The sequence below is a fragment of the Hemicordylus capensis genome, chromosome 6 (genome assembly GCF_027244095.1).
Source record: "Hemicordylus capensis ecotype Gifberg chromosome 6, rHemCap1.1.pri, whole genome shotgun sequence".
Taxonomy (NCBI): domain Eukaryota; kingdom Metazoa; phylum Chordata; class Lepidosauria; order Squamata; family Cordylidae; genus Hemicordylus; species Hemicordylus capensis.
Genome location: NC_069662.1, coordinates 59,289,792 through 59,312,381, shown reverse-complemented (window position 1 = coordinate 59,312,381; position 22,590 = coordinate 59,289,792). Strand labels below are relative to the sequence as shown.

The following is a 22,590-nucleotide window of genomic DNA, read 5'->3' as shown; positions in this document are numbered from 1 at the left end:
ACAGTCAAATTCCCAGGTCTCGATCTACCTCAGATGACTGCCAGGCTCCTGGAAGGAAGTAATTCCTCTTCCACTAGACAGGTAGCCAAATTTTGCAGTGCAGCCCTTCGCTTTCGGAAGAGCCTAAAAATGGACAAATAAACGACACAATGCCAGAGCAATTTGTACTCATATCTCGGCTAGTTGTAGCTGGGCATGTGGGGATAGGTATTGCCAGCTTAAAAGTAGCTAATTCAATGCTAACACTTTATAGAGCCCCTGAATTGTATATCTCCTCCCAGATTGGGAGCTGAGCTGTGTTTGGAGTTGTAATTGTTCAATAAGCAGGAATAAGCTGCCCTTTTATTTTAATCTATTTCACTAGCATTTTACTAGCATTTTCAGTTACTCTGTGCTGAGCAGGACCCCATAGAATGCTGATTATCCCCTCTTTTAAATTTGTTCTGATTTTATACTGCTTTTTGACTGAAACAAAGTGTTTGGCTGAGTCCTTTTTAGCTTACATGCATTTTATCTATTCTGTTTGTGTTTTATATCATGTTTTAAAATTTTGTATTTTTAGATTCCCTCCCCCTCAGTCTTAATGCTACATCAATTTTAATCTCCGTAATACTGCAACACTTTCCTTATATTGCATTTACTGTATAGTATTACTGTTTTACAACTTGTGCTGGTCAACGACCGTAATAAAGATTATTATTATTATTATTCTGCATGAAATATATTCTGCAAAAAGGGTTTGGTATTTTCTGCATGAAATAAATTTAAATTGATTCAAAACCAATTCAAATTGACCGAATCAGTTACCAAACCACTTTTTAAAGGCAGTGTCTAAATCAGAACTGCGTTTATTGAAATTTTAAAATAAAGCATGAACAACAAACCCAAATGTTTAATAGGCTGACTCTATGCTTTTAAGAAGCCAGTGTCAGGTGAACTCCCATTGCCTCCCATTGTTCACAGCCAGTGAGCAGCTATGGAGCCACATCCAGGTCAGCTGATTGTTGCCCAAGCTCCCGACAACCCATTAGTAGTCTTGACAACCCCTCAGGCTTGACAAGGTTTGCCTCTTACCTCAGATTTCCCCAGTTTTCTTGGACTTCCTGTGGCCAAGTTGGAGACATACTTCATAGACAAGAAGTATGACTTCCACAAGGCGGAGTTATCCATGAAGTTTTCTCTCTCACTGAATAGTTTCATGAGGAGACCTGTTCTGGAGATTAGCATAGCACAGGCCAGCTGGACCCTGGACATTGTGCAGTCCATTTTGAGGATACGGAGTGTGTGGGATATGAGGTTCCTCACTGGTGTGTTTGGGATAAGGGGCGATAGCCGCTTGTTCAGCTCAGCTTCAAAAAGGTCCCCTTGAAGCAAGTAGTCATCATCAGTGGGCAAGATGTTCAGCTTGTGGCGAGCAGTGGTCTTCACTTCATGATGCTCCCAGTGTGTCTCATGGGAGGCCTCTGTGTCATCTCCTGGGATTTGGGGTGCCTCTGCGTTATCTCCTGGGATTTGGGGCACACCACCTTCCTGAGTTCCACGCGTGAGCTGGTTGAGCAGCGCCTCCTTTGACATTAATGGTGCATTCTCTGATGTCTGCTCTGAGTTTCCTTCACTAGGTTCATTTTGGGAAGAGCTGGGCGTACCCTCCAGCAGCAAACTCTGACTAGTGGGACTAGTGGTGCTAGTGGTAGTAGTGGTGGTGGTAGTGGTACTGGGAGCCGCTGTTTCTTCCTCATGCAGAGAGCAGTCTTGCTGGCTTGACTCACTGACATGTTTCAGAATGATAAGTATGTAACTTATCAAGTCTTCTGTAACTTGTTCTCTGAGTGCCATCTGTAGCAAATTGGCCAGCATGTACAGCTTTTTCAGTTCAGACGTGTCATTCCACTTGATTTGCAGGACCTCTTCAGGTTTCAGCTTACCTAATTCCTGGACCGATTTCAAAAGGTCTGGGTTGAGTTCACCTAAATTGGTGTTTCTCTGCCTCACGGTGACCTTCATTGTTATGTTGCTGTGTAAAAGTTTCTCAGGCACAATGTTCAGTGTACTGCTGGCATTCAGCTTCCTGATTTCCAACGCCTTCATTACTTCTTTTTGCATCCTGTTCAAAGCCTCATCTTTCTCTGCTCAGAAAAAAGAAGAAAGGAACATTATCATCCAAAGTCCAGAGGCACTTGATGCTCAGATTAGCACGTTGCAAGAAGAGAAGTTGTAAAGGGACAAATGTATTAGTGCATATCATCCTGTCAATTACATGCAGAGCAAGGATGCAACAGTTAGCAAGAAAACAAACTAACAGGATTTCCCAACCAATTGCATCGGTGCAGCAGGGAATTGCAATTTTTGATGCCCCTCCCCCTTCCTCAGGAAGTCCTCTGTGACACCCAGAAATATGTCCCTGATAATTGCACAGCCCTCTGGGACATGTTTTCAATTGGCACAGAGGGCTTCCAGGGGAAGACATCAAAAACTGCAGTTTCCCCACTATGGTTACTTGAGAAGTTCTCTTAGGCTGCTTTCTTGCTGCACTGGGGCAGCTTTGCTCTATGTGTCAGCTAGTCAGTGCAGCAAATCATCCTGGATTTTTGGATGGTCAACCGATCTGCAAGGGAGGAAGAAGCTGTGGAACTCGTTTGCCTGGTCTAAGTGGCGGTGGGATTTAGGGTACAAGGAGAGCTGGAAACATTATGAATATATGAAGGCGGCTGCCTCATATGGAGTTGAGACCACTGGTCTATTTAGCCCAGTACTGAGTACTCTGATTAACAGATATTCAAGGTCTCAAGCAAACCGCACTTTCCGAGACGTACCATCTAAGTCAGGCCTGCTCAGTTTTGGCCCCCTTGCTGTTTTTGAACTACAGCTCCCATAATTCCCCATTACAGTGGCCAATAGCCAGGGGTTATGGGAGTAGTAGGCCAACTACTACTGCAGGAGGGCCGAAGTTGAGCAGGCCTGATCTAAGATCTTCTAACTGGAGAAGACAGGAACTGAACCTCTTGCATGTAAGCCATGTGCCCTCCCACCAAGCTATGACCCCCTCCCACCATGGCTGGAGTTTGGAGCTGGCTGGCAGAAATCCTAAGAGGATTCTGGAGAAAAGCAGGTTTTGGTTTCAGGTTGATATTTTGCTTTGAGGGCAAAGTTACTGTACACCCAGCACTGCTTGCATCTATGTGCTTGCTTTGTGATCTCTGTGTGCTTGCTTCTGCACCCCGCTAAGTGACCCCCAAATTCCAAGAAAGATGCCTTCTGTGAGAATGTGCAGGTTGCAGTCTTAGTGTGCATATAAGGTACTTTCCAGACACAATCAACTGTGTGAAGCTGAAAGCTTCTGCATAAGTTCAGAGTGGGTTCTTACTGATAGTACAAATGTTCCCAATAGCTTCTGAACTGCTTTCTATGAAGATCTTATTCTCTGACTACACACTGATCAAAGACCTTGCTCTATTTTCTCAGCAGCACCTGCCAGCCAATGCTTTCAGTCACCACATTGTAAAAGAACGGAATGCAAGTGCTGGCCAACAGGTGGCGCTGAGAAAATAGCACAAGGTCTGTGAGCAGTGTGTGGCCTGAGAATAAGAAGCAGCTACTAAGAAGCAGCATGGAAACCTATGGGAGTATGTGTAGTGTCAGTAAGAATCCACTTAAACGTGTACCATTTATTGCTGCTGGAAGCAGCATAAATCTCAGCTTTATTTGTTTTAAAGGAAGTTTTTAGCTGTTTGAAAATCTATAAGTGTTACTGGCAAAATCACAACAAAGAGCCTTGTAGCTATATTAACACAATGGAGAGAGAGAGAGAGAGAGAGAGAGAGCCACCTGCCATCTCTTCCCCAGTTGCTCATTCTGTCTCTCAACAGCATAGTGGGGAAGACGGTTTTCTCTCCGGGAAAAGAGAGAACAGGAGTGTGGTCAAAGGAACCAGAGAGACCAGGGCACCCAGGGCTGTAGTTTCATGGATCCTGGTCCAACAAAAGCAATACGCATGTGACTGCTGAATCAAGCAGCATGGCCAATGTGGACAGAGGTAGAACATGCATGGGGATACTGAGCAGCAAAGAAACATGTGCCTTGACAGCAGACCAGACAGCAGCGATATAGGAAGATGCTGAAAGGCATCATTTCATCCTGCATGAGAGATGGCCCTGGTAAACCCCTCCTGTATTCTACCAAAGAAAACCACACGGCTCTGAGGTCTCCAGGAGTCAACACTGACTCGATGGAGCAACTTTACGTTTACGTTACAGCTGCTGGTTAGGATGAAGCTCTCCTGCCCAGATATCGCTTAGCAGATTATCACTCCTCACCCCACACCTTCTTTTTTAATGACACATGATCAGTAAGTGGGAGCGTGGAAGGTTACAGAATATAGGTAGGTTGCTTCTCTGACCCAAGGAGTGATCATGTGAGCTGCCCTAATATCTGTTCACCCTTCAGTTCTTCAGTAAGTATTAACAAGTTTGTTTGCTTGTTTTAATAAGAACTTACTCTTGCTCTCTGGAGTACGCATACTGGTTTGGCAATCGAAGCTGAAAAATAATTAGAGTCCCAGGCAGCTGACACCCCCCAGAAAAGGATAGTAAGGGCCTCTAGAAAGTATTGCCCTTACACTTTCAGAGGTCACTCTGCACAAAACACAAGGAGGAAGGATACATATTTTTTACCAAGGGAAGAACTCCAGAAATCAAAGCAGACCTGTAAAGGTCCAAAAATTATTTTCTCTCCAAAAGGAGACATTCGCAGATCTGCTTTGAATTTTATGCAGTTATGGTCATTGCCATGTGAGGTGTTCTTTATTAGTACATTCTGCCAATGAGCTCATTTTGCAACATTTCTTTTTCTGCTTAGAGGGAAAATTGTGAAATGCTCTTTAACCAGGGGTGTAGCAAGGTTGGAGTGGGCACAGAGATAAGATTTTAAAATGCCCCTCCTCACTGAAGCTCAGCTCATGAAGTAAAGAAATCTTAAATGAGGCTAAAGAAAGAGATAGAGGGGGGGGGATGTATATATTTCAAATATTCATAAAAAATCGTAGGAGTGTCCGATTGCTTTGGGGTTTGGGTGGTTTTTGGAACCCATGGGTGCTCCACAATGGGGAATAATGGTTTGGTTCGAGTCCCATTATACCCTAAGAGAAAAAAGTAAAAATAAAATTCAAAAATTCATTAAAAATCGCACGAATGTCCGATTGCTTTGGGGTTTGGGTGACAGGTCTCCATGGGTGCCAGATACCACCCCACCCTCTTTTGGAGGTTTGAACCAGTTCAAAACAGTTCAAAATGGTTCAAATTCAAACTGAACTGGGGGAGGTTCAAGCAAAACCAAAACCGAACCTCCCCCTCCTGGTTCAAACCTGGTTTGAATTCGAACCAAACCGGGCAAATTGGTTTTGTGCACACCCCTACCCCTGGTCTCTCTGATTTCTTTGACCACTGTCCTGCCCTCTCTTTACCCAGAGAGAAAACCATCTTCCCCACTATGCTGTTGAGAGACAGAATGAGCAACTGGGAAAGAGATGGCAGGTGGCGCTCTCTCTCTCTCTCTCTCTCTCTCTCTCTCTCTCTCTCTCTCTCTCTCTGATGGTGAGAAGGATTGGACTACTGGCACTGCCCTTAGAGAGAATGCAAGCTACCAAATTCTACCCACTTGCCTGCCCTCTGTTGGGTGGGGCAGTGGGGAAGATTGGGCTTGCTGGACCCAATGCCCGCCACATGTTGTCTAGAGAGAAAACACAGAGATGCCCATAGAGCAGGCCTGCTCAATTTAGGCCCCCAGCTGTTTTGGACTACAACTCCCATAATCCCCAGCCACAGTGGTCAATAGCCAGAGATTATGGGAGTTGTAGGCCAACACCTGGAGGAGGGCCAAAGTAGAGCAGCCCTGCAATAGAGGCAGCTGTTTGTAGAAGGAGCAACCTCATCTTTTCACCTACTCTTTTGTACCCTATGAGAAAAAATAAAAATAAAATTCAAAAATTCATTAAAAAATCGTACGAGTGTCTGATTGCTTTGGAGTTTGGAGGCTAGGTACCCATGGGTGCCAGATACCACCCCACCCACTTTTGGAGTTACAAACCAGTTCAAACTGGTTTGAACTGGTTCGAATAGAACCACCCCCCATTTGGTTTGAATTTGAACCTGCAGCTTGAACCTGATGGCTCGTTTGGTTTGAATTCAAACCATCAAACCACCCCTGTTCGAATTCGAACTGGTTCGAATTCGAACTGGTTCGCACATCCCTAACCAGGGGATCCAGGGCTGTAGTTCCATGGATCCTGGTGGAACAAAAGCAATACGCATGTGACTGCTGAATCAAGCAGCATGACCAATGTGGAAGGAAGTAGATCATGCATAGGGATACTGAGCAGCCAAGAAACATGTGCCTTGACAGCTAGAGGGTTATGCAGTCAATTACAGGGAGCTTGACAGTCTCCACACAACTAAGATTTGACTATGAGTTATTATTAGTAGCGATGCAGCTTATTGATTAGTAAGATCATAGGGCACTTCACACCATCGGTAGTACTTGGGTAGGAGATGCATCCTACACAAGTTTGGGAGCTGTGTGCACTCCCGTTGAGCAGTCATGTGTGAGTAAAAAGCAAGTGTGGGGGGAGTGATTGTCTGGGAAGCAGTAGCTAGGGAGGAAGATTCCCCCCCCACCTTATTAAAGAGCTGGGTACAGCTGCTGGTTGCCACCTAATGGCGCAGTGGGGAAATAACTTGCCTAGTGAGCATAAAGTTGCCGGTCTGAATTCCTGCTGGTATGTTTCCCAGACTATGAGAAACACCTATATTGGGCAGCAACGATAGAGGAAGTTGCTGAAAGGCATAATCTCATCCTGCGTGGGAGATGGCAATGGTAAACCTCGCCTGTATTCTACCAAAGAAAACCACACGGCTCTGTGGTCGCCAGGAGTCGACAGCAACTCAATGGCGCAACTTTACGTTACAGCTGCTGGTTAGGATGAAGCTCTTCTGCCCAGATATCGCTTAGCAAATCACCACTCCCTGTCCAAACCTTGTTTTTTACTGACACGTCATCAGTAAGTGGAAGCGCGCACAGTTCCAGAACATGGGTAGGATGCTTCTCTGACCCAAGGACCGATCATGTGAGCTGCCCTAATGTCTGTTTGCCCTTCAGTTTTTCAGTAAGTATTAACAAGTTTGTTTGCTTGTTGTAAAAAGAACTTACTCTTGCTCTCTTACTGGTTTGGCAATCGAAGCTGAAAAATAATTAGAGTCCCAGGCAGCTAACTCCCGCACCCCCCCCCCCCCCCCCCGCCCAGAAAAGGATAGTAAGGGCCTCTAGAAAGTATTCTCAGAGGTTACTCTGCCCAACTTAGAATCATGGAGGAAGGATACATATTTTGGGCCAAGGGAAGGACTCCAGAAATCAAAGCAAAGGTCCAAAAATTATTTCATCTCCAAAAAGAGACATTTGCAGACCTACTTTGATTTTTGTGCAGTTTGGGTCATTGCCATTTGAGGTGTTCTTTCTTAGTACATTCTGCCGATGAGCTCATTTTGCAACATTTTTTCCCCGCTTAGAGGGAAAATTGTGAAATGCTCTTTAATATTCAAAACAATACAGAATTTCATAAACTACCGCAGGCCTACCGCAGAGAGTTTCGTTTGTGGTACATGTGTCGGTGCAGTCCAACTTTATCGTATCAGACAAAACTTCAATGTCATCCTTCATACGGCAAAGACAGCAGAATATCTTGTTAGGCAAGATGCTGTGGAGGAAAAAGACAGAACTCCTCACAGTCTCTTGGCATGTCTTGCAGAGAGGACAGTAACTGGCAACCCCCACAACAAATCCAGTCCTTCCAAGAGGGTGCCATGCCAACCCACACTTTGGGGCCTCTCCACATATCCCCCACATCTCTTCAGAAAATGTTTCTAACTCAAAACTACCCTATGAAGGGATATTCCCATCTCCATATACTGATGAAGGTTGAGCTGACTTTGCTGTGAGGGAGATATTATCTTCCTCCCTTTGCTGTGAGGGAGATAATATTCTCCCTTTGCTGTGAGGGATAATAATTTCTGATGAAATGATTTCTTGCCGAAGAAGTACGAAGCTGCTTTATACTGTGGCAAATCCTTGGCCTCTTGAGTCCAGTGCTTTCTAACTCTAACTGGCAATGGTTTTTCAGTGCTTCAGATGGAGGTCTATCCTAGCTCTGTTCCCTGAGATGATTTTAACTGGAAATGCCAGAGAGTGAATCTGGGACCCTGCATGTGCAAAGCTCTGTCATTAAGCTATGGCCCCACTCCATTTGTGTTTGAGTGCTGGTGAGGGAAAGCACACAGCCTGTGAAGGAGAAGAAGGAAGGAACCCTTTTTTAATGAGATATTTCCGGAGAAGACAGAACTGGGAGATGTCTCAACATGATGCCCAAAGATACTCATTACTTTAGCTAAGTGGTTTTCAAACTTTTTACCATCAGGGAATCTTTTCTGGGTTTTTGTCTCCTGCAGATTCCCTGCATATCTGCCACACAACATCTCTGTGTTGCAGAGGATTCTGGGGAATGTTCCTGCACTCCTTCAACCCACACAGGGTGCTGGCCAGGGCTGTTGCCCTCACCATTGGTCCACACAAACTGAGCGTACAGCTTAGAACACACCCAACAGTCCTGTAGCTCCATATTTCAAGGGGAAGTTTGGTAGTGGTAGACAAGCTTCAGGCAGTGATGTCATTGCAAAGTCAGAAGTGGAGGCACTCTCCATGACAGCCCCCATGGCCATGCACACCCCAACAGTCAGAGAAGCCGAGTAAGAAGTACCTGCGCTCCGTCCCTGTGCGTCCCCCCCTTCTCTATACCCCCGGCTTAAGGGAAGCTTGTCTGTCACTTCTGACCACCTCGCTGAGAAGCCCCTGTCAAGTTTCTGAGGAATGCCTGTTCCCTAAACTACCACTCTAGCATGACTTCCATTCCCACAGCAAAACTTGATAACATGTTGGGCAAGAAGTGTGGATTGGCTAGCAACTTGGTAGCAGTGTGAGTATTGGTAAACCGTCCTCCTCGCAGGAAAAACTACAGCCTCTGAAGTTGCCCCTATCTACCTACTTGGAGGGCTGAGGAGGAGGAGGAGGAGTGGGTTAGAGCAAGGCTGACTCCCTGTTTCCAGTTGTCTCTTTTCTTTTCTTGTTTGGCAACCAGCAAAAGGGAAAGGGTGTACATAGTACTTACAGAGTCTTCAATTGCTGGGAGGTCTGGAGCAGGTCCTCTAATATCTTTGGGGTCATTTCTGTAGAACTAAGGTTTCTGAAATAAGGACAGAGAGTTTTTGCAATGCCAATGCCAGATATCATGAGATCCAACAGAGAAAGCCAGTGTGGTGTAGCAGAAGTAATGTCTAGGGAGACCCAATTTCTTGAAGCTTGTTGGGTTTGCTGCTTTCAAACCACACAATTCCACATCAGGCAGAATGGAAAAGGGAGAAAGCATCATGGCTTAGCTCTGGAGTACTGTTTATTCAACAGTACTAAAGAAAAGAGTGCTTCAAAGCACATGCAGGGTGTATTTCCTTCACCACTGAGTAACCAGCTTCAGCCTGCCCTGAAATCATGCCTCCGACCAGCAAGCTGGACCTCCAGTACCAAATGCATGAGGGCTGATCTAATTTATTTGGTGATGACACAAAAGCAGCCTGCACATGATCAAAGGAGCTTAATTCATTATCATTAATTCTTATATTCCAGGCACAAAATCTTGGCTGAAAACAAACTTGGCAATCTGCACATACTTCAAGAAACTCTCTTTATTTATTTATATTATTATTATTATTATTATTATTATTATTATTATTATTATTATTATTATTATTATTTCATACATTTTAGAGTTGAAGCCCTGCATTAAAAACAGGATACAGGGATGTGCCGTATACCCTGCATATACTCAGAGGCACTTTCACATAGTCAGAAATGTACCCTCAGATTTTACCATGACAAAAAAAATATGGGAAAGGTCTGATGAGTTCTTCTGGACCACACAGTGGCCCTGAAGAGGAGTGTCTGTCCAAGATGCAGAAAAATCAGTGATCATGGTAATAACTAATTCATTTCTGGTACTTACAGAAGCTTCAGTGAGGGAAGCCTGTAAAAACTGGCATCATCAATGACTTTCAGCGGATGATGGTTGAGAACCCTGCAGTGGGGAGGAATTAGACCCATTGGTTACAAGCTTAGCAAAATGCGGGAAGGAGATCCAGGAGGCAGGGGCGGATGAAGCCAAGTCAAGTCAAGTCATGTTTATTTACGGTCATAGACCAAAATTTACATACATAATAATACACGTAATATAGTAATAATATATACATAATATAATCAGGAACATGGACTCATCCTAATCAGCAATTTCCCGTTAGCATAATCTGATTTACCATCTGTTGTCTAGCCTTCTTAGCTGCCTCACAGAACTTAGCAACTTTAAATGTTACTTCCTCCTTCTGATCTGAGAGCAGATAGTTGACGTAAAATGCATCTGTATGCCCTCGGAAATCAGTCAGTAAGGAGGAAATATAACAAGTTCATAAGTCCCTATTAAAAAGACAGCGGAGTAAGATATGAAAGATAGACTCCTGTTCTCCAGAGCCACAAGGACATAGTCTCTGTTCTTTTGGGATCCCTCTAAATTTACCTTCTAATTCAGCTGAAGGTAGCACATTAAATCTGGCCAATGTAAACATCCTGCGATATTTAGTGATAGTAATCTTACCCAGGTAATTCGCAGGTTTAGTATTATACATTTGTAAACCCAGGAAAACTTCTTTAGAATTAAAGATCGATCAGTCTGCATTTCCATATCATACATCCGCTGCTTTAATATCAGTCACGCTTGACAAAAACCCATTTCTAATAGACCATCTATGCTAAAGCCATATAAACTTATTTGGCGAGATATTGACTGCTTCCAGCTAGAATTAAATTTATCAATAAAAATTAAGTGAGCAAGGCCTGTAGAAAAGAAAGACAATCTCAACCAGAAGCTGAGAATGGAAAACCACATCCGGGCTTCCATCTTAGGCATGCCAGTTTCCATCCTCAATATTACATTGGGAACACATCTAGGGATCTGTAGAATAGATCTCAGAAAGTTTGTCTGAACTATCTCTAGTGGAATGCAGTTAGTATATGGGCCCAGCTGCGACCCATAAAGCAACTGAGATCAGGCTTTAGCTGTAAATAACTTAAGGGCAGCTGGTACAAATTGAGCCCCATCTTGGTGGAAATATGATTGGATGGCCAATGCCGATTTACGTGCATTTTGGGTAACATATTGCAGATGGGCTTGGTGTTTTGTAGAGGCCTGGAAAACAACCCCTAGATATTTAAAGGTCTTAACCTGTTCTAGTTTATGTCCAGCCAAAGACCATTTCAAGGTCTTTGGGTGTTTAGCAAAGGCCATAATTTTGGTCTTGCTATAATTGATTTCCAGAGCGTATTCATGGCAAAAATTAGCCAGAGAGCAAAGCGCTCTACGGAGGCCGACAGGAGTCCGAGATAAAATTACTGCATCATCTGCATAAAGCAAAATATTAACCTGTCTACTGGCCAATTTAGGTGGATGGAAAGATGGATTAGTAATAATATCCACAATGGGGTTAATATAATAATTGAAAAGAGCTGGGGCAAGTATACAGCCTTGCCTCACTCCTCGAAAGGTAGGAATTACTTTAGTGAGGATTCCAGCTGAGCTACATCGAACCTTCAGACGTGAGTTCTTGTGAAGTTTATATATTAAAAGTAGCAGACGTCGATCAATAGAGGAGTTAAACAGTCTCTCCCATAATTTATCTCTGGATATGGAGTCGAATGCTGATTTAAAATCCACAAAGGCAGCAAAAAGAGTGGAATGGGGTAGATTAGAATATTTCTCCGCTAGATGTTGTAAGACTAAAGCATGCTCAATAGTAGAATGATTGGCCCTAAAGCCTGCCTGCTCATCAGCCAGCTCCTGCTCTTTGTCCATCCAATCCTGGAATTTATTAAGTAGGTGAAATGCATACATTTTGCCAATAACATTAAGAAGGCTGATAGGGCGATAATTAGATGGCAAATGTCTTTGGCCTCTCTTATATATAGGAATTACAATTGCCAATCCCCATTCACTAGGGGGCGAGGTCGTCTGATCAATTGCTGTAAACAGAGAGGCTAATACCGGCAGCCACCAATCCATATTATTCTTGATGGCCTCTACCGGCAAATTATCTGAGCCGGGGGCCTTACCAGTTTTAAACTGATTCACTATTGAAGCAATCTCTGTACATGTTACTGGGGTCCACTCAGGTAATAAGTTAGGGTCCAGTTCCTGTTCTATTTGTAAAAATGTTGTAGTTGCTCCCTCTCTAGCATATAGAGCATGGAAATATCCAGTCCATTCTCCAACAGGTATATAAAAAGATGGCGGGGAAGGTCTGAATTTAGAAGAGAATGATACCAAAGACCAAAACAAAGACACGTTTTTAGCCTGTGCGGCACAGATAAGACGCTGCCAATCTAGCCTTTTGGCCTCCCTTTTTTTTTTTTTTTTGCAAGTAAAATTTTATAAAATCTTTTTTTAACAATCAGATCTTGAGAAGTGACCTGATTAGAGTTAGATCGATAAAGATTGTAAGAGTTAATAAGATCCGTTTTTGCTGCACGGCATTCGTAATCAAACCACGGCTGGGAAAATCCAGCACGGGGCTTAGTGTTTTTAGAATTGTTAGCAGTTAAAATTAGGTAAAAAGAGCATACTAGATTATTATAATTTTCCATTAAAATAGGACTATCTGTAGCATCTGTCATCTTAGCACGGTATTGCATGCAAGCCTCAGTCTTTAAGTGGTTAGTAACACGTTCATTTAACTGAGAGGTCCATTTAAGTCATCTGGGCTGGGGGCGGATGAAGCTATTTGCCGCCCATAGGGGACCATAGATTTTCCGTCCCAAGAAGGGTTCCCCTTTACAAGTAAAGGGCTTGGGGGGGGGATTAAATCTACTTTTAAAATGTTTTCAGCCCATTTCAGGCCTTGTGTGCATGTGTGCAGAGAGGCCCCCAAACCCGACCTGTCATTTGAGAGGTAGGTGGGCCTGTGGGAGGAGCTCTCACCGCCATCTCCACCACCATCCTGCCACATGCATGTACGAAGACGGCCTGATGACCTGTCGTGATTTGGGAGGCAGGCGGGCCCACTAGGAGCTCTCGCTGCCTTCGGACAGCGGCGGTATAACAAGTTTTCAAAGTAGATTCAACTTTCCCCTGCCCCCCAAATGCAAGTGGCAGAGTAATGTCACTTGAGGAGTAATGCTACTCCTCAAAATTTGCCGCTGTAGGCAAGTGCCTTCTTTGCCTATGTGTTAATCCACCACTGCCAGCAGGTTACAAATGGCAGGCTAGTCCAAGATACAGTATGTTGTCGTGCCCCAATTAGATGCACTGTGCAGATCAACCGTCTCTCCTCGGTATCTTCAGAGACACTGGGAGGCAAATCCCATGTGTGTGTTTGTGTGTGTATAGCCCAATCCAGATTGGGACTGTAGTGGGGCTAAAGGGTTATAAGCCCCCCCACCCCACCCCCAACGTAATGATCCATTTCTAGACCAGCCCCACTCCCACTCCCAGGTGCTCATTAGATAATAAAAAGCAAACACCCCAGGACCAAACAAACATGTCAACTGTGCTGTTGAGTCGGTGTTGACTCCTGGCGGCCACAGAGCCCTGTGCTCGTCTTTGGTAGAAGACAGGAGGGCTTGCTAGTCTAGTCATTTTCCTGCCGCGTCATGTGGTTTAGCCCAAGGTGTGTGTGGGTAGGTGGACCAGCAATGTGTTTGTGAGCTAGTGACTTTTGAGGACTGAAAGCCCGCCAGGCACACCACACAGGCCCACAGACAGGCAAGAGCCTTGTATGAGCTACATCCTCCCTAGATTTGATCAGTGTTGGCCAGATCACTCGAGCTGGAGGCTTGCTGGTGGCTCGGGGACAGGCTGCTGCCCTTGCACATGTGCCAGCCATGCCCCCTGTATCAGCGTCAGATGCACACCCACACAGGGAACATGCTAGCTCTGGGAAGGGGGGGCATGTGGCTAGGGGGGACATGCGGTGCCTTCTCTGCTCCCAGCCAGCACTTTGTTCGCCAAATGGATGCTTTCTTCCTCTCTCTCTCGCTCGGAACGAGAGTTTCATTCACTGGCTAGGTGTAAGAGGGGGTGGGGGACACCGTGGTGGCCCCAGACACAGTGGCACAGGGACATTGGTCTCTCCTTGTCCAATGGTGGCTACATCCCTGGGCCAGATGCTTAGTCAATCTCCTTCTGAGCTGATGCCTACATACCCACATCGCAGGTTTTGACGCATCATTTTCGAGCCTAGGTTTCCAGCCCTGGCATCAGCGGTTAATAACTTCTCAAAAGAGAGAAGCACTGGAGGAAGCCTCCTTCAAAGCTGTAGCTTCTGACTGAAAAACCCTTTTCTTTAACCTCCCATATATCCAGGCAGACTGTGGTTACTGAGTGGCAAGAGAGCTGCTCTCCGCACAAGTTCAGAGGCCCTCTTTTCATTATACACCGCCTAGAGATTTACATATCTCTACCTATCTATCTCATCGCTGTACACCAGGAGAGATACATATCAGGCAGTATAAAAATATGATAGATAGATAGATAGATAGATAGATAGATAGATAGATAGAGCCATATGCTACATCTTCTAGGGTTGAACTCTGCCATTCAAGAGAGTTGGGGGGAGGGGGTGAACCCTACCTGGGGTCCAACAAAGTACCTTATTTAACAGATTGGCTATTTTCACATTTGCATTCACTTACATCTTGAGCAAAAACTGCATTCCATGCCGGGCCTCGAATGCCCCAGGAGTGAGCTTCTCAATAAGATTGCTGCTGAGGTCTCTGGAAACAAGCATTGTGCACAGGATTTTGCAGTGTACAAAATAAGCATTACATTTTAATATTTTTTAAAAGGTAGATGGGATAGGAAAAACGATCTTTCCTTTGATATTCCTGTCTGATGGTAGAGGTCAAATTGCTACATGAAGCCCCTGCAGCAAAGTATGAGGGTGGTGTCCTTTCCAGTGGGGCAGCTGGCCTTCTCAACTCTTCTGTCCAAAGACCCTTTCCTAACTCCCTCAGCTAGTCGTGCTAATTCATCTCCTGTCTGAAGCTCCAGAGCCTATTGCTAAGATGAAGAAGAGGGCCATTGTTTAAGCTGGCCTGGAAGCCAGGCTCTCGGACTCTGGCAATCTTGGGCTCACGGGAAGCCCTGCCTTCTACAGATGCTCAGCAACACTTTGGTATGACTTCCCATTCCCCAGGGCTCAGCTCTGGCTCTAAGAGTAGTTCGTTAGTTAAATGTATAACATCTTCCACAAAAAGATGTTTTCAAGGCAGCAGTTACAATGAATAAAACAATTTAAACACAGCAGGGGGAAAAAAAAACCACAAGATTAAAGCAGTGAAGTGGGAGAGCCAGTGTAGTGCAGTGGTTAAAGCCCTGGACTCGGACTGGAGGGACCTGGGTTCAAATCCCTGTTCAGCCATGAAACTCACTGGGTGATTCTGGGCCAGTCACTTTTCCCTCAGTCTAACCTACCTCACAGGGTTGTTGGGAGGATAAACATTACCATGTATACTGCTCTGGGCTTCTTAGGGAAAGAGCGAGATATAAATATACAAATAAAATAAAATTTCAGAACTAGGCAGGCTAAAAACAAGTCAGCTGTTATTTCAAAAGGCCTTGGAAAACATAAAGGTCTTTGCCTGGTGGCTAAAGGACAAGGAACATAGGAAGCTGCCATATACTGAGTCAGACCAGTGGTCTATCTAGCTCAGTATTGTCTACACAGACTTGCAGCGGCTTCTCCAAGGTTGCAGGCAGGAATCTCTCGCAACCCTCTCTTGGAGATGCCGGGGTGGGAACTTGGAACCTTCTGCTCTTCCCAGAGCAGCTCCATCCCCTGAGTGGAATATCTTACAGTGCACACACTTCTAGTCTCCCATTCATACCCAACCCTGCTTAGCTAAAGGGGACAAGTCATGCTTGCTACCACAAGACCAGGTACCAAGTGAGCCTTCTCGCAGAGAGATTTCTGTAAACAAGGCATCACATATGAGAATAGATTCCAGGACTGAGATCTGACTCAGCCTTGCTTTTAGAACTCTGAGCGCAGTCCAGGAAAATGTAAAATCGTGATAAAGAAGCACATGCACAGTACACAGCATCACTCAGCAGTGAGTAACCCAACCCCATACAGACCCGGAATTATGGGCCAAAGCGTCCACACCTAGAAACTGTGGCCCCTAGCAGCAGGCCTGACCCCCAGAACCCTCGTCGTTTTAGAAATGGTTGTGGGGGGGAAACTGCTTCTAGGGCAGAAGCTTGGGAGATGGAGGCCCAGAGCCTCAGGGTGGAAACCTAATCCATCCGTGCTCCCCCATCCCATCCCCATTTTTTGTCTTTATGCTTAATGACTTACATAAGCTGCACAAACAGGACAGCTTCACGTGAATTCATCTCAATGGTCTGGATTTTATTACTTGACAAGTCCCTGTTTAAAAGAGCACATAGCAATGATTAAACTAGGGAGGCTACAAAGGTGTGTCCAACTCCACCTTTCTCCCTCAGCTCATCTGTTTTGTCTTTTCTCATCCACTGCCACTGGCCTGGACTGGTCAGCTTTAATAGAGGTCAAGAATCTACCAGTAGTGGCTCGTGAAGCGCCGCTTGGGGGGGCGGGGGGGCGGGAGGCATCTTTAAGGGGAAAGAAAGTCGCTGCTTATCTCCACAGCGTGCCTCCCAGCAGCCCCTGCAGCGGGCAATCGTCACCACCACTCACCTGGCTAATGGCGGGGCTCGGCTCCCTTTATGCCAGGTGAGTGGCGGCGGTGATTCCCCGCCGCAGGGGCTGCTGGGAGGCATGCTGCCGAGGAAAGCAGCAACTTTCTTTTCCCTTAAAGATGCCTCCCGCCGCCCCCCGCGGCCCGCTCACGAGCCGCTACTGTGTTGGAAATTCTCTGTGGTGAGAGAATCCCTTTCTCATTAGAGCAGAGTGTACAGAGGCACAACACAGCTGTAGTTTAGTTAGGCATGCGTGTATGCTGAGAGTAAAGTAACTTGGAGCCAATTCATAGTTTCAAATCAATATAAAAGGCATTTATTAAGGAACTCCATTCTAGATAGGAAAGTGAGGAGTTAAGATCTCTAATCTATGTATCTAGCTGGATGCAGATGGATTCTGCATCTTCTCTGCACACATGGTACAGGGAGAGAGGCTTGCCATGTTGCAAGGTAGAAGGGCAGGTAGGGAAGAGAGAGAGAGAGAAAGGAAGTTAGTCCCTAAGAGTAGCAATCTACATTTCAAAGGGATAGTGTCAGAGCAGTGGAGAAGGGATGACCAATGTCTTGACGCTCTAGCCCTCTGACTTACTAGTCTGTCCTCCACTGTCTGAGACAAAGAGACAGCGCAAAGTCCTTTAACTTCCAACAATCTACACAACCCCAAACTGAACAGATCTTCCATGCTCCTGCTCAGAACTGCATGTATGGGTGTCCAGTTTGGCTTTGAGGCTCAGCAAACAAGGCATTGCTAGAAACTTGGGAGCCTGGCGTGAGAATGTAATTCTCCCCGAGTTTGTTTCAATTCTGCTCTGTAGCCTCCATCCAAATAAAACGATTTGCACACCTCAGTAGTGTTGAAATCCTCACTGCCAACTGACCAGAAAGAAAAAAAACTGCTTGGCCCCCTCTCATACTCGTAATAGCAGCTTGGTCTGCAGAAATTAGCAGGTGAAGCATTTAATGGCATGGAGACAAATATCATTACCTGCAAGGTCAGCAGAGCAAGCACTGTTAAAGGCATAAGAGCAAGGGCCACTAAGAAAGCTAGCCACTCTCTCAGATATCATGTGCAGTACAGTTAGACCCACTGATTTCAAATAGAGCGAGGCATGCCTGACTGTCAGGAGGGCTGATGTTAGCAATTACAAAGGAACTAAAGGGAAGTGGCTGCAATTCGGGTTGCGATGAGAAAAAGAGATAATAATCTCTCTCGGCCTCCCACAATTAGCCAGCTCCCCAACATATATAGGACATCCCCAACAGCTCACAATTCTTCAGTTGGTTCTTGGCAACTGTAATCATCTATGTTTGGGTTGAGATCTTAACCATACCTTATTTGGAATTTCCACTGAAATCAATAGAACAAAATTCTAAATAAACTTTAAAAAGAAAGAAAGACTGGAACGTTAATAGTTTTTTGTTTTGTTTTTGTTTGTTTGAAGTAATAGAGCCATACAATTTCATTCTAGAAATCCACACTAAGCGACAGTTTGGTTTACACCCACAAAGAAGTTTAGTGTTAATCATTCATAATTGGTATGGTATGTATAATCTCATTTACCCTCATGATGACCATGTCAGGGTGGGTCACTGGCAATCCCATTTGCTGAGTCCATTTTAACTAGCAGGAAAAGCAAAGGCAAGAGTAACTTGCCCAAGGTCAAACAGTTCGTTTGTGCCAGAGCTGCATTTTCTAGATGGAAATCCAGAGTTCTACAATGCAGGATTGCCCTGTCTAAGCTGGAAGGGGCCAACTTCTGTCTTCTCAAGGGCCAATCTATTCCCCAGGTGGTGGTCAGTATGGCCGGGGAAAATATGAAAGTTGGAGTATATTTTCCTGCACAACCTGATCCCATCATGAGTGGGCAGGCTCCAAAATAAAGCTGGTGTCATCTAGCAGAAAAGGCTCCCTAGATATGAAACCGATGCATTCAGACACAATGTTGCAACATAACGCTTGGCAATGTAACATTCATGCACACAAGAACTGCACAAAGGTAGTTGCACAAAGTGGAAAGAATGGTTGTCAATTGCACAACCCTGTTTGCACAATTCTTGCATTTAGTGAAGCAGTGCTCTTGTGAAACTGCTCAAACATTACACGGCAAAGCACATATCACCTTGTGCAGTATGTCAGCTACTAATGTGTTCTAGACATGCTACATCCAAGATCAGAGACAGATGTAATTGCATAGAAGAGTTCTGTTTCTTATGAGTTGAAAAGATTGTTATTTTCGTTATGCAGGAAACTGTCAGCAAACCTTTTATCATGATGAAAATATTGTAAGGCCACGTAAAAATTGCCCTGGGAACTGGCAACAGTTCCAGTTGGCCATCTTTGGTCTCCATAAGTAGAGTCAACATATTAGCCACTTTACTGCAAGACTCGACCGAGTGCCAGAATAGGTTAGATAAGAACCTTATCAGGACATCTGAAATAGCTGTGTCCTGATCTGGATCAAGACCACAGTGAGGGAGGGGGCTTAGCCCATGCCCCCTATGCTGACAAAAATCTGCCCTGCCGCCATTTACTCTGGGAAGGAAATCACATATGGGTGCGCAGTTTTGACCCAGAGAGTCAGCAATCACAGTACTCCCAGAAATGAGTATTTACCGATGCGTACGTGAAAGTGAGCCCTCCTGAAGTTTGCTCAAACTGTTGCCATTGAAAGACCTGGAGAGGTGAAGGAAAGTTTGAGACCATCACACAGACAGGATCACAGCCTCTCTTTCTGTCTTAAGGGATTGGGCATAAGCATGATACTTTCACCTGCACTCAAATTCCAGTCCAGCTGCAGTCATGAGCAACAAGTCTGGACAGAGATGTGCATCCCCTTTCACAGACGACAAAAGGGATCTAGCCAGTTCAATATCCAGCCTGAAGGAGTGCCACAGTGTGAATGCACACCTCCTTCCATGTCAATGACGCATGCAGAAGGCTGCTTACAGGTATCAATCTCCTTTGCTGAATTGCGATGACAAATCTTTACGACCCATCCATATATTTGGGGTCTTGGAAATTGCATGCTTACATAATAACACCCCACACAAAATCTGAGATTTAAGCTTCTCCATCTCATCTTGAAGTCCCTACCCCCTTCCCCATTCTGAATGGACAGTATATCTAATCAAAACGACAAAAGAGATTTAAGTATATTCTGCATTCATTCTTATTGTATTACCAAATGTCTCCCCCACCCCAGGCTCAAACTCTCTGTGTTGCCCATGCTTTGAAAACTGTATCAATCTCCTTGGCAAATGTAGATCTAGTCATCTCCTCAGCATTCTGGCAAGAAAATATTAGTTCTGAGCTATCTACCAACTTAGGTTTAGCCAAATTTATCATGGTTAACGTACAAAATTGTTGAGAACATAAAAGGAGCTCTCCCAACAGTCCAGCTTTGTTTTCCAATGGAATTCCCTGTTGAATCCCTGGGGGGGAAACGGACGGGGACAAGGGAATGAAGTTGAAATAGATATTCCTAAGTGGGATGCCTTCAAGTGGTGATTCCCAAGTGTCAGACCAAGTTTGTCTTTGTGCTTCTGTGCGTCTTATGTGTTTCCACCAGCCTCTAACAGCCCCTGGATTCCTCTTGAGGAAGGTCATCTGTGCCAAGAGTTTCCACCCTTAGGTCTCTAGATGTTGTTTGACTACAACTCCATTGTGTTGGCCATAATGGCCTTCACCATGGTGGCCTGGGGACGATGGGAGACAACATCTGGGGTCCCAAGGGTGGGAACCCCTCAATTTAGGCATTGGGTCAGTTTTCCCCTTGTAAACAGAGCACTGGGCTCCCTGTTTCCCCCAGCCCTTTGGCTCCCCTTCCCCATCTATGGCTGTTTTTGTGGTTCATACCATTTATCCTGCGATTCCCATTTCTTTCCTTTTTGAAATTGTTATTATTTAGGTGTAAACTGCTCTGCTTCCTTTGGCAGAAAAGAGGGGTATTCATTTTTTTTAAAAAGGCATCAGCCAAGCTACCTCGAAATAAGAAATATCTTATCCCACCTACATCACTCCTAATGAAAGGCTCTTCCTAAAAGGGTTCTATCCTCAGAGTTCTGGAAGTGGGGTTTAAGTACTCACAAAAAGGACATCGCTTTGGGAACGGGCACACGGTGGAGTCCAGAAGGACTGGTGACTCTCCAAAGTTTGAGGACTTCCATTGTGATACGGCATGGGTTTGAACAATTCCCTATGGCTGCTGCACCCAACTTATGGCTGTGGTGCCCAACTTGCATAAATAACTGCAAAAAGATCATTTAAACAAAATGAACAGTTGGGACACTGGCAGCAGGGCCCATACTATAGAGCACATCCATTTCTGCCATTTGTGGCACTTGTGACACTTGTACAAGTTGTGCCATTTCGTGCCTTTTTTGATAGCTGACGCTGGTTGGACATAAACCGGTGTCTGCACAGTCTGAGTGTTCCTCAGTGGCGACATCATTTTATCAGAACTCCTAGCATCACAGAACTGCCATGGCAACAATGGAGGCCCAAATGCACAGAGAATCAGCTGATGGGCTTGAGCTATTTGGAGCTGTTTGCTCTGCGGAGAACTGAATGTGAAACTAACACTCGTTGACTGACATACAGGGATCTGGATTGCATAAAGTGATTGGTGTGGTTGTCTTACAATTGGAGATTAGATTGGATTGCCTGGATGTTTGACCTCTCCCAGCTCTATCATATTAATTTTTATTTATCATCATCATCATCATCATCATTATTAATTTGATTTCTATACTAACTCAATCTCTACAGGCATGTTAACCACTGAAACAATATTACTGGAACTTGGTTAAGATTAGAAACCTTAACACACAACAAAACCAAAAACATGAAATGTCCACTCAGCATCATTTAGTTTAGCTTATAACCAGGCCAATATCGAAAGAAAACTCACATTTAAATGGAAGAAACACAACTGATTTTCTTTTTAGTAAGACATTTATTAGAAAAACAGAATAATTGGGGAGTGGGAGGGAAAACCCAAGCTTCATTTACATAAATACGTTAAGCCATCTGCTAGGGAAGTATCGTTTCATAAAATTTTCACCCCAATCCACTTAACACAATAGAACCAGCTTCCAGATAATATGAAGTGCTTAGGAAGGGGCAGGTGCCCTTTCAAAGCACAGAGAGGAAAACTGAGCACAGGTGTAAAATATGCCCCCCCCCCACCCCAACACATGGACTCCTCAGACAAGACCTCTTCTTCTCCTTCAGGGTTTGGCTGTGAGAGTGACCAGTCAGTCACCTGGGGAGAAAAGAAAGGGCTTGTTACTCTGTGGAGTCTGAACTACATCTGGGTTACTCAGATTTCACAGACTGAGAACAAAATGTCATCCATCCAAATCTCAGAAGTCCAAGCCTGTGTAGGGGGCTCTTTGCCTCGGTGGCTTCCCTGCCTCAAAGTGGGTCAAGTGAGACCCCTGGTCTCTTACAAAGGCTTCTGGGCCAGGCTGGTTCTGAGGAGGAAGGAAATTGGGGGCTTCATCCTCATAATCCTGGTGAACTGAGATTGCTGAGCCCTGTGAAGCTGGTTGTGAGAATGTCGATTTCCTAGGCAATTCTGGTCAAACCACTGTGGTTAACTCACATTTCGCCAGGATCTGACAGCAGGAGACCAGGGAGTCCTCTCTCTGTGGCTCCAAGCATCTAACATTCAGCCCAACTAGCTCCGGCTATCTTCAGTCTACCTGCCCCTGAGGAACCTGTCCGTCCTTGGTCT

The 22,590-nt window shown here is 44.9% G+C and overlaps 1 protein-coding gene across 2 annotated transcripts; it reads right to left on the bottom strand.

The window, feature by feature from the left end:
* Positions 1 to 1,009: 1,009 nt before the first annotated feature.
* Positions 1,010 to 21,079, bottom strand: LOC128329276 (leucine-rich repeat-containing protein 37A3-like). Of its 2 annotated transcripts, XM_053260163.1 has the most exons (8): positions 20,940 to 21,079; positions 19,467 to 19,526; positions 16,491 to 16,562; positions 14,827 to 14,907; positions 10,097 to 10,168; positions 9,209 to 9,283; positions 7,626 to 7,744; positions 1,010 to 2,126 (listed from the first exon to the last, which is right to left on the bottom strand). In XM_053260163.1, exons 1-8 carry the CDS (start codon positions 21,017 to 21,019, stop codon positions 1,048 to 1,050), a joined length of 1,638 nt encoding a protein of 545 aa, XP_053116138.1. In that variant the 5' UTR covers positions 21,020 to 21,079; the 3' UTR covers positions 1,010 to 1,047. The 2 variants fall into 2 exon arrangements, with proteins under 2 accessions (XP_053116138.1, XP_053116139.1); XM_053260164.1 differs by lacking the exon at positions 10,097 to 10,168.
* Between the last annotated feature and the right edge of the window lie 1,511 nt (positions 21,080 to 22,590).

Bases quoted from the DNA above. Each gene is read 5' to 3' on its own strand.
- LOC128329276 (XM_053260163.1), bottom strand. From the start codon at position 21,019: ATGGAAGTCCTCAAACTTTGGAGAGTCACCAGTCCTTCTGGACTCCAC. The intron at 14,908-16,490 runs GTAAGTCATTAA...GCTTGTTTCCAG, and splicing joins GTCCTGTTTGTGCAGCTTAT to AGACCTCAGCAGCAATCTTA. The intron at 2,127-7,625 runs GTAGGCCTGCGG...TTTTCTGAGCAG, and splicing joins CACAAACGAAACTCTCTGCG to AGAAAGATGAGGCTTTGAAC.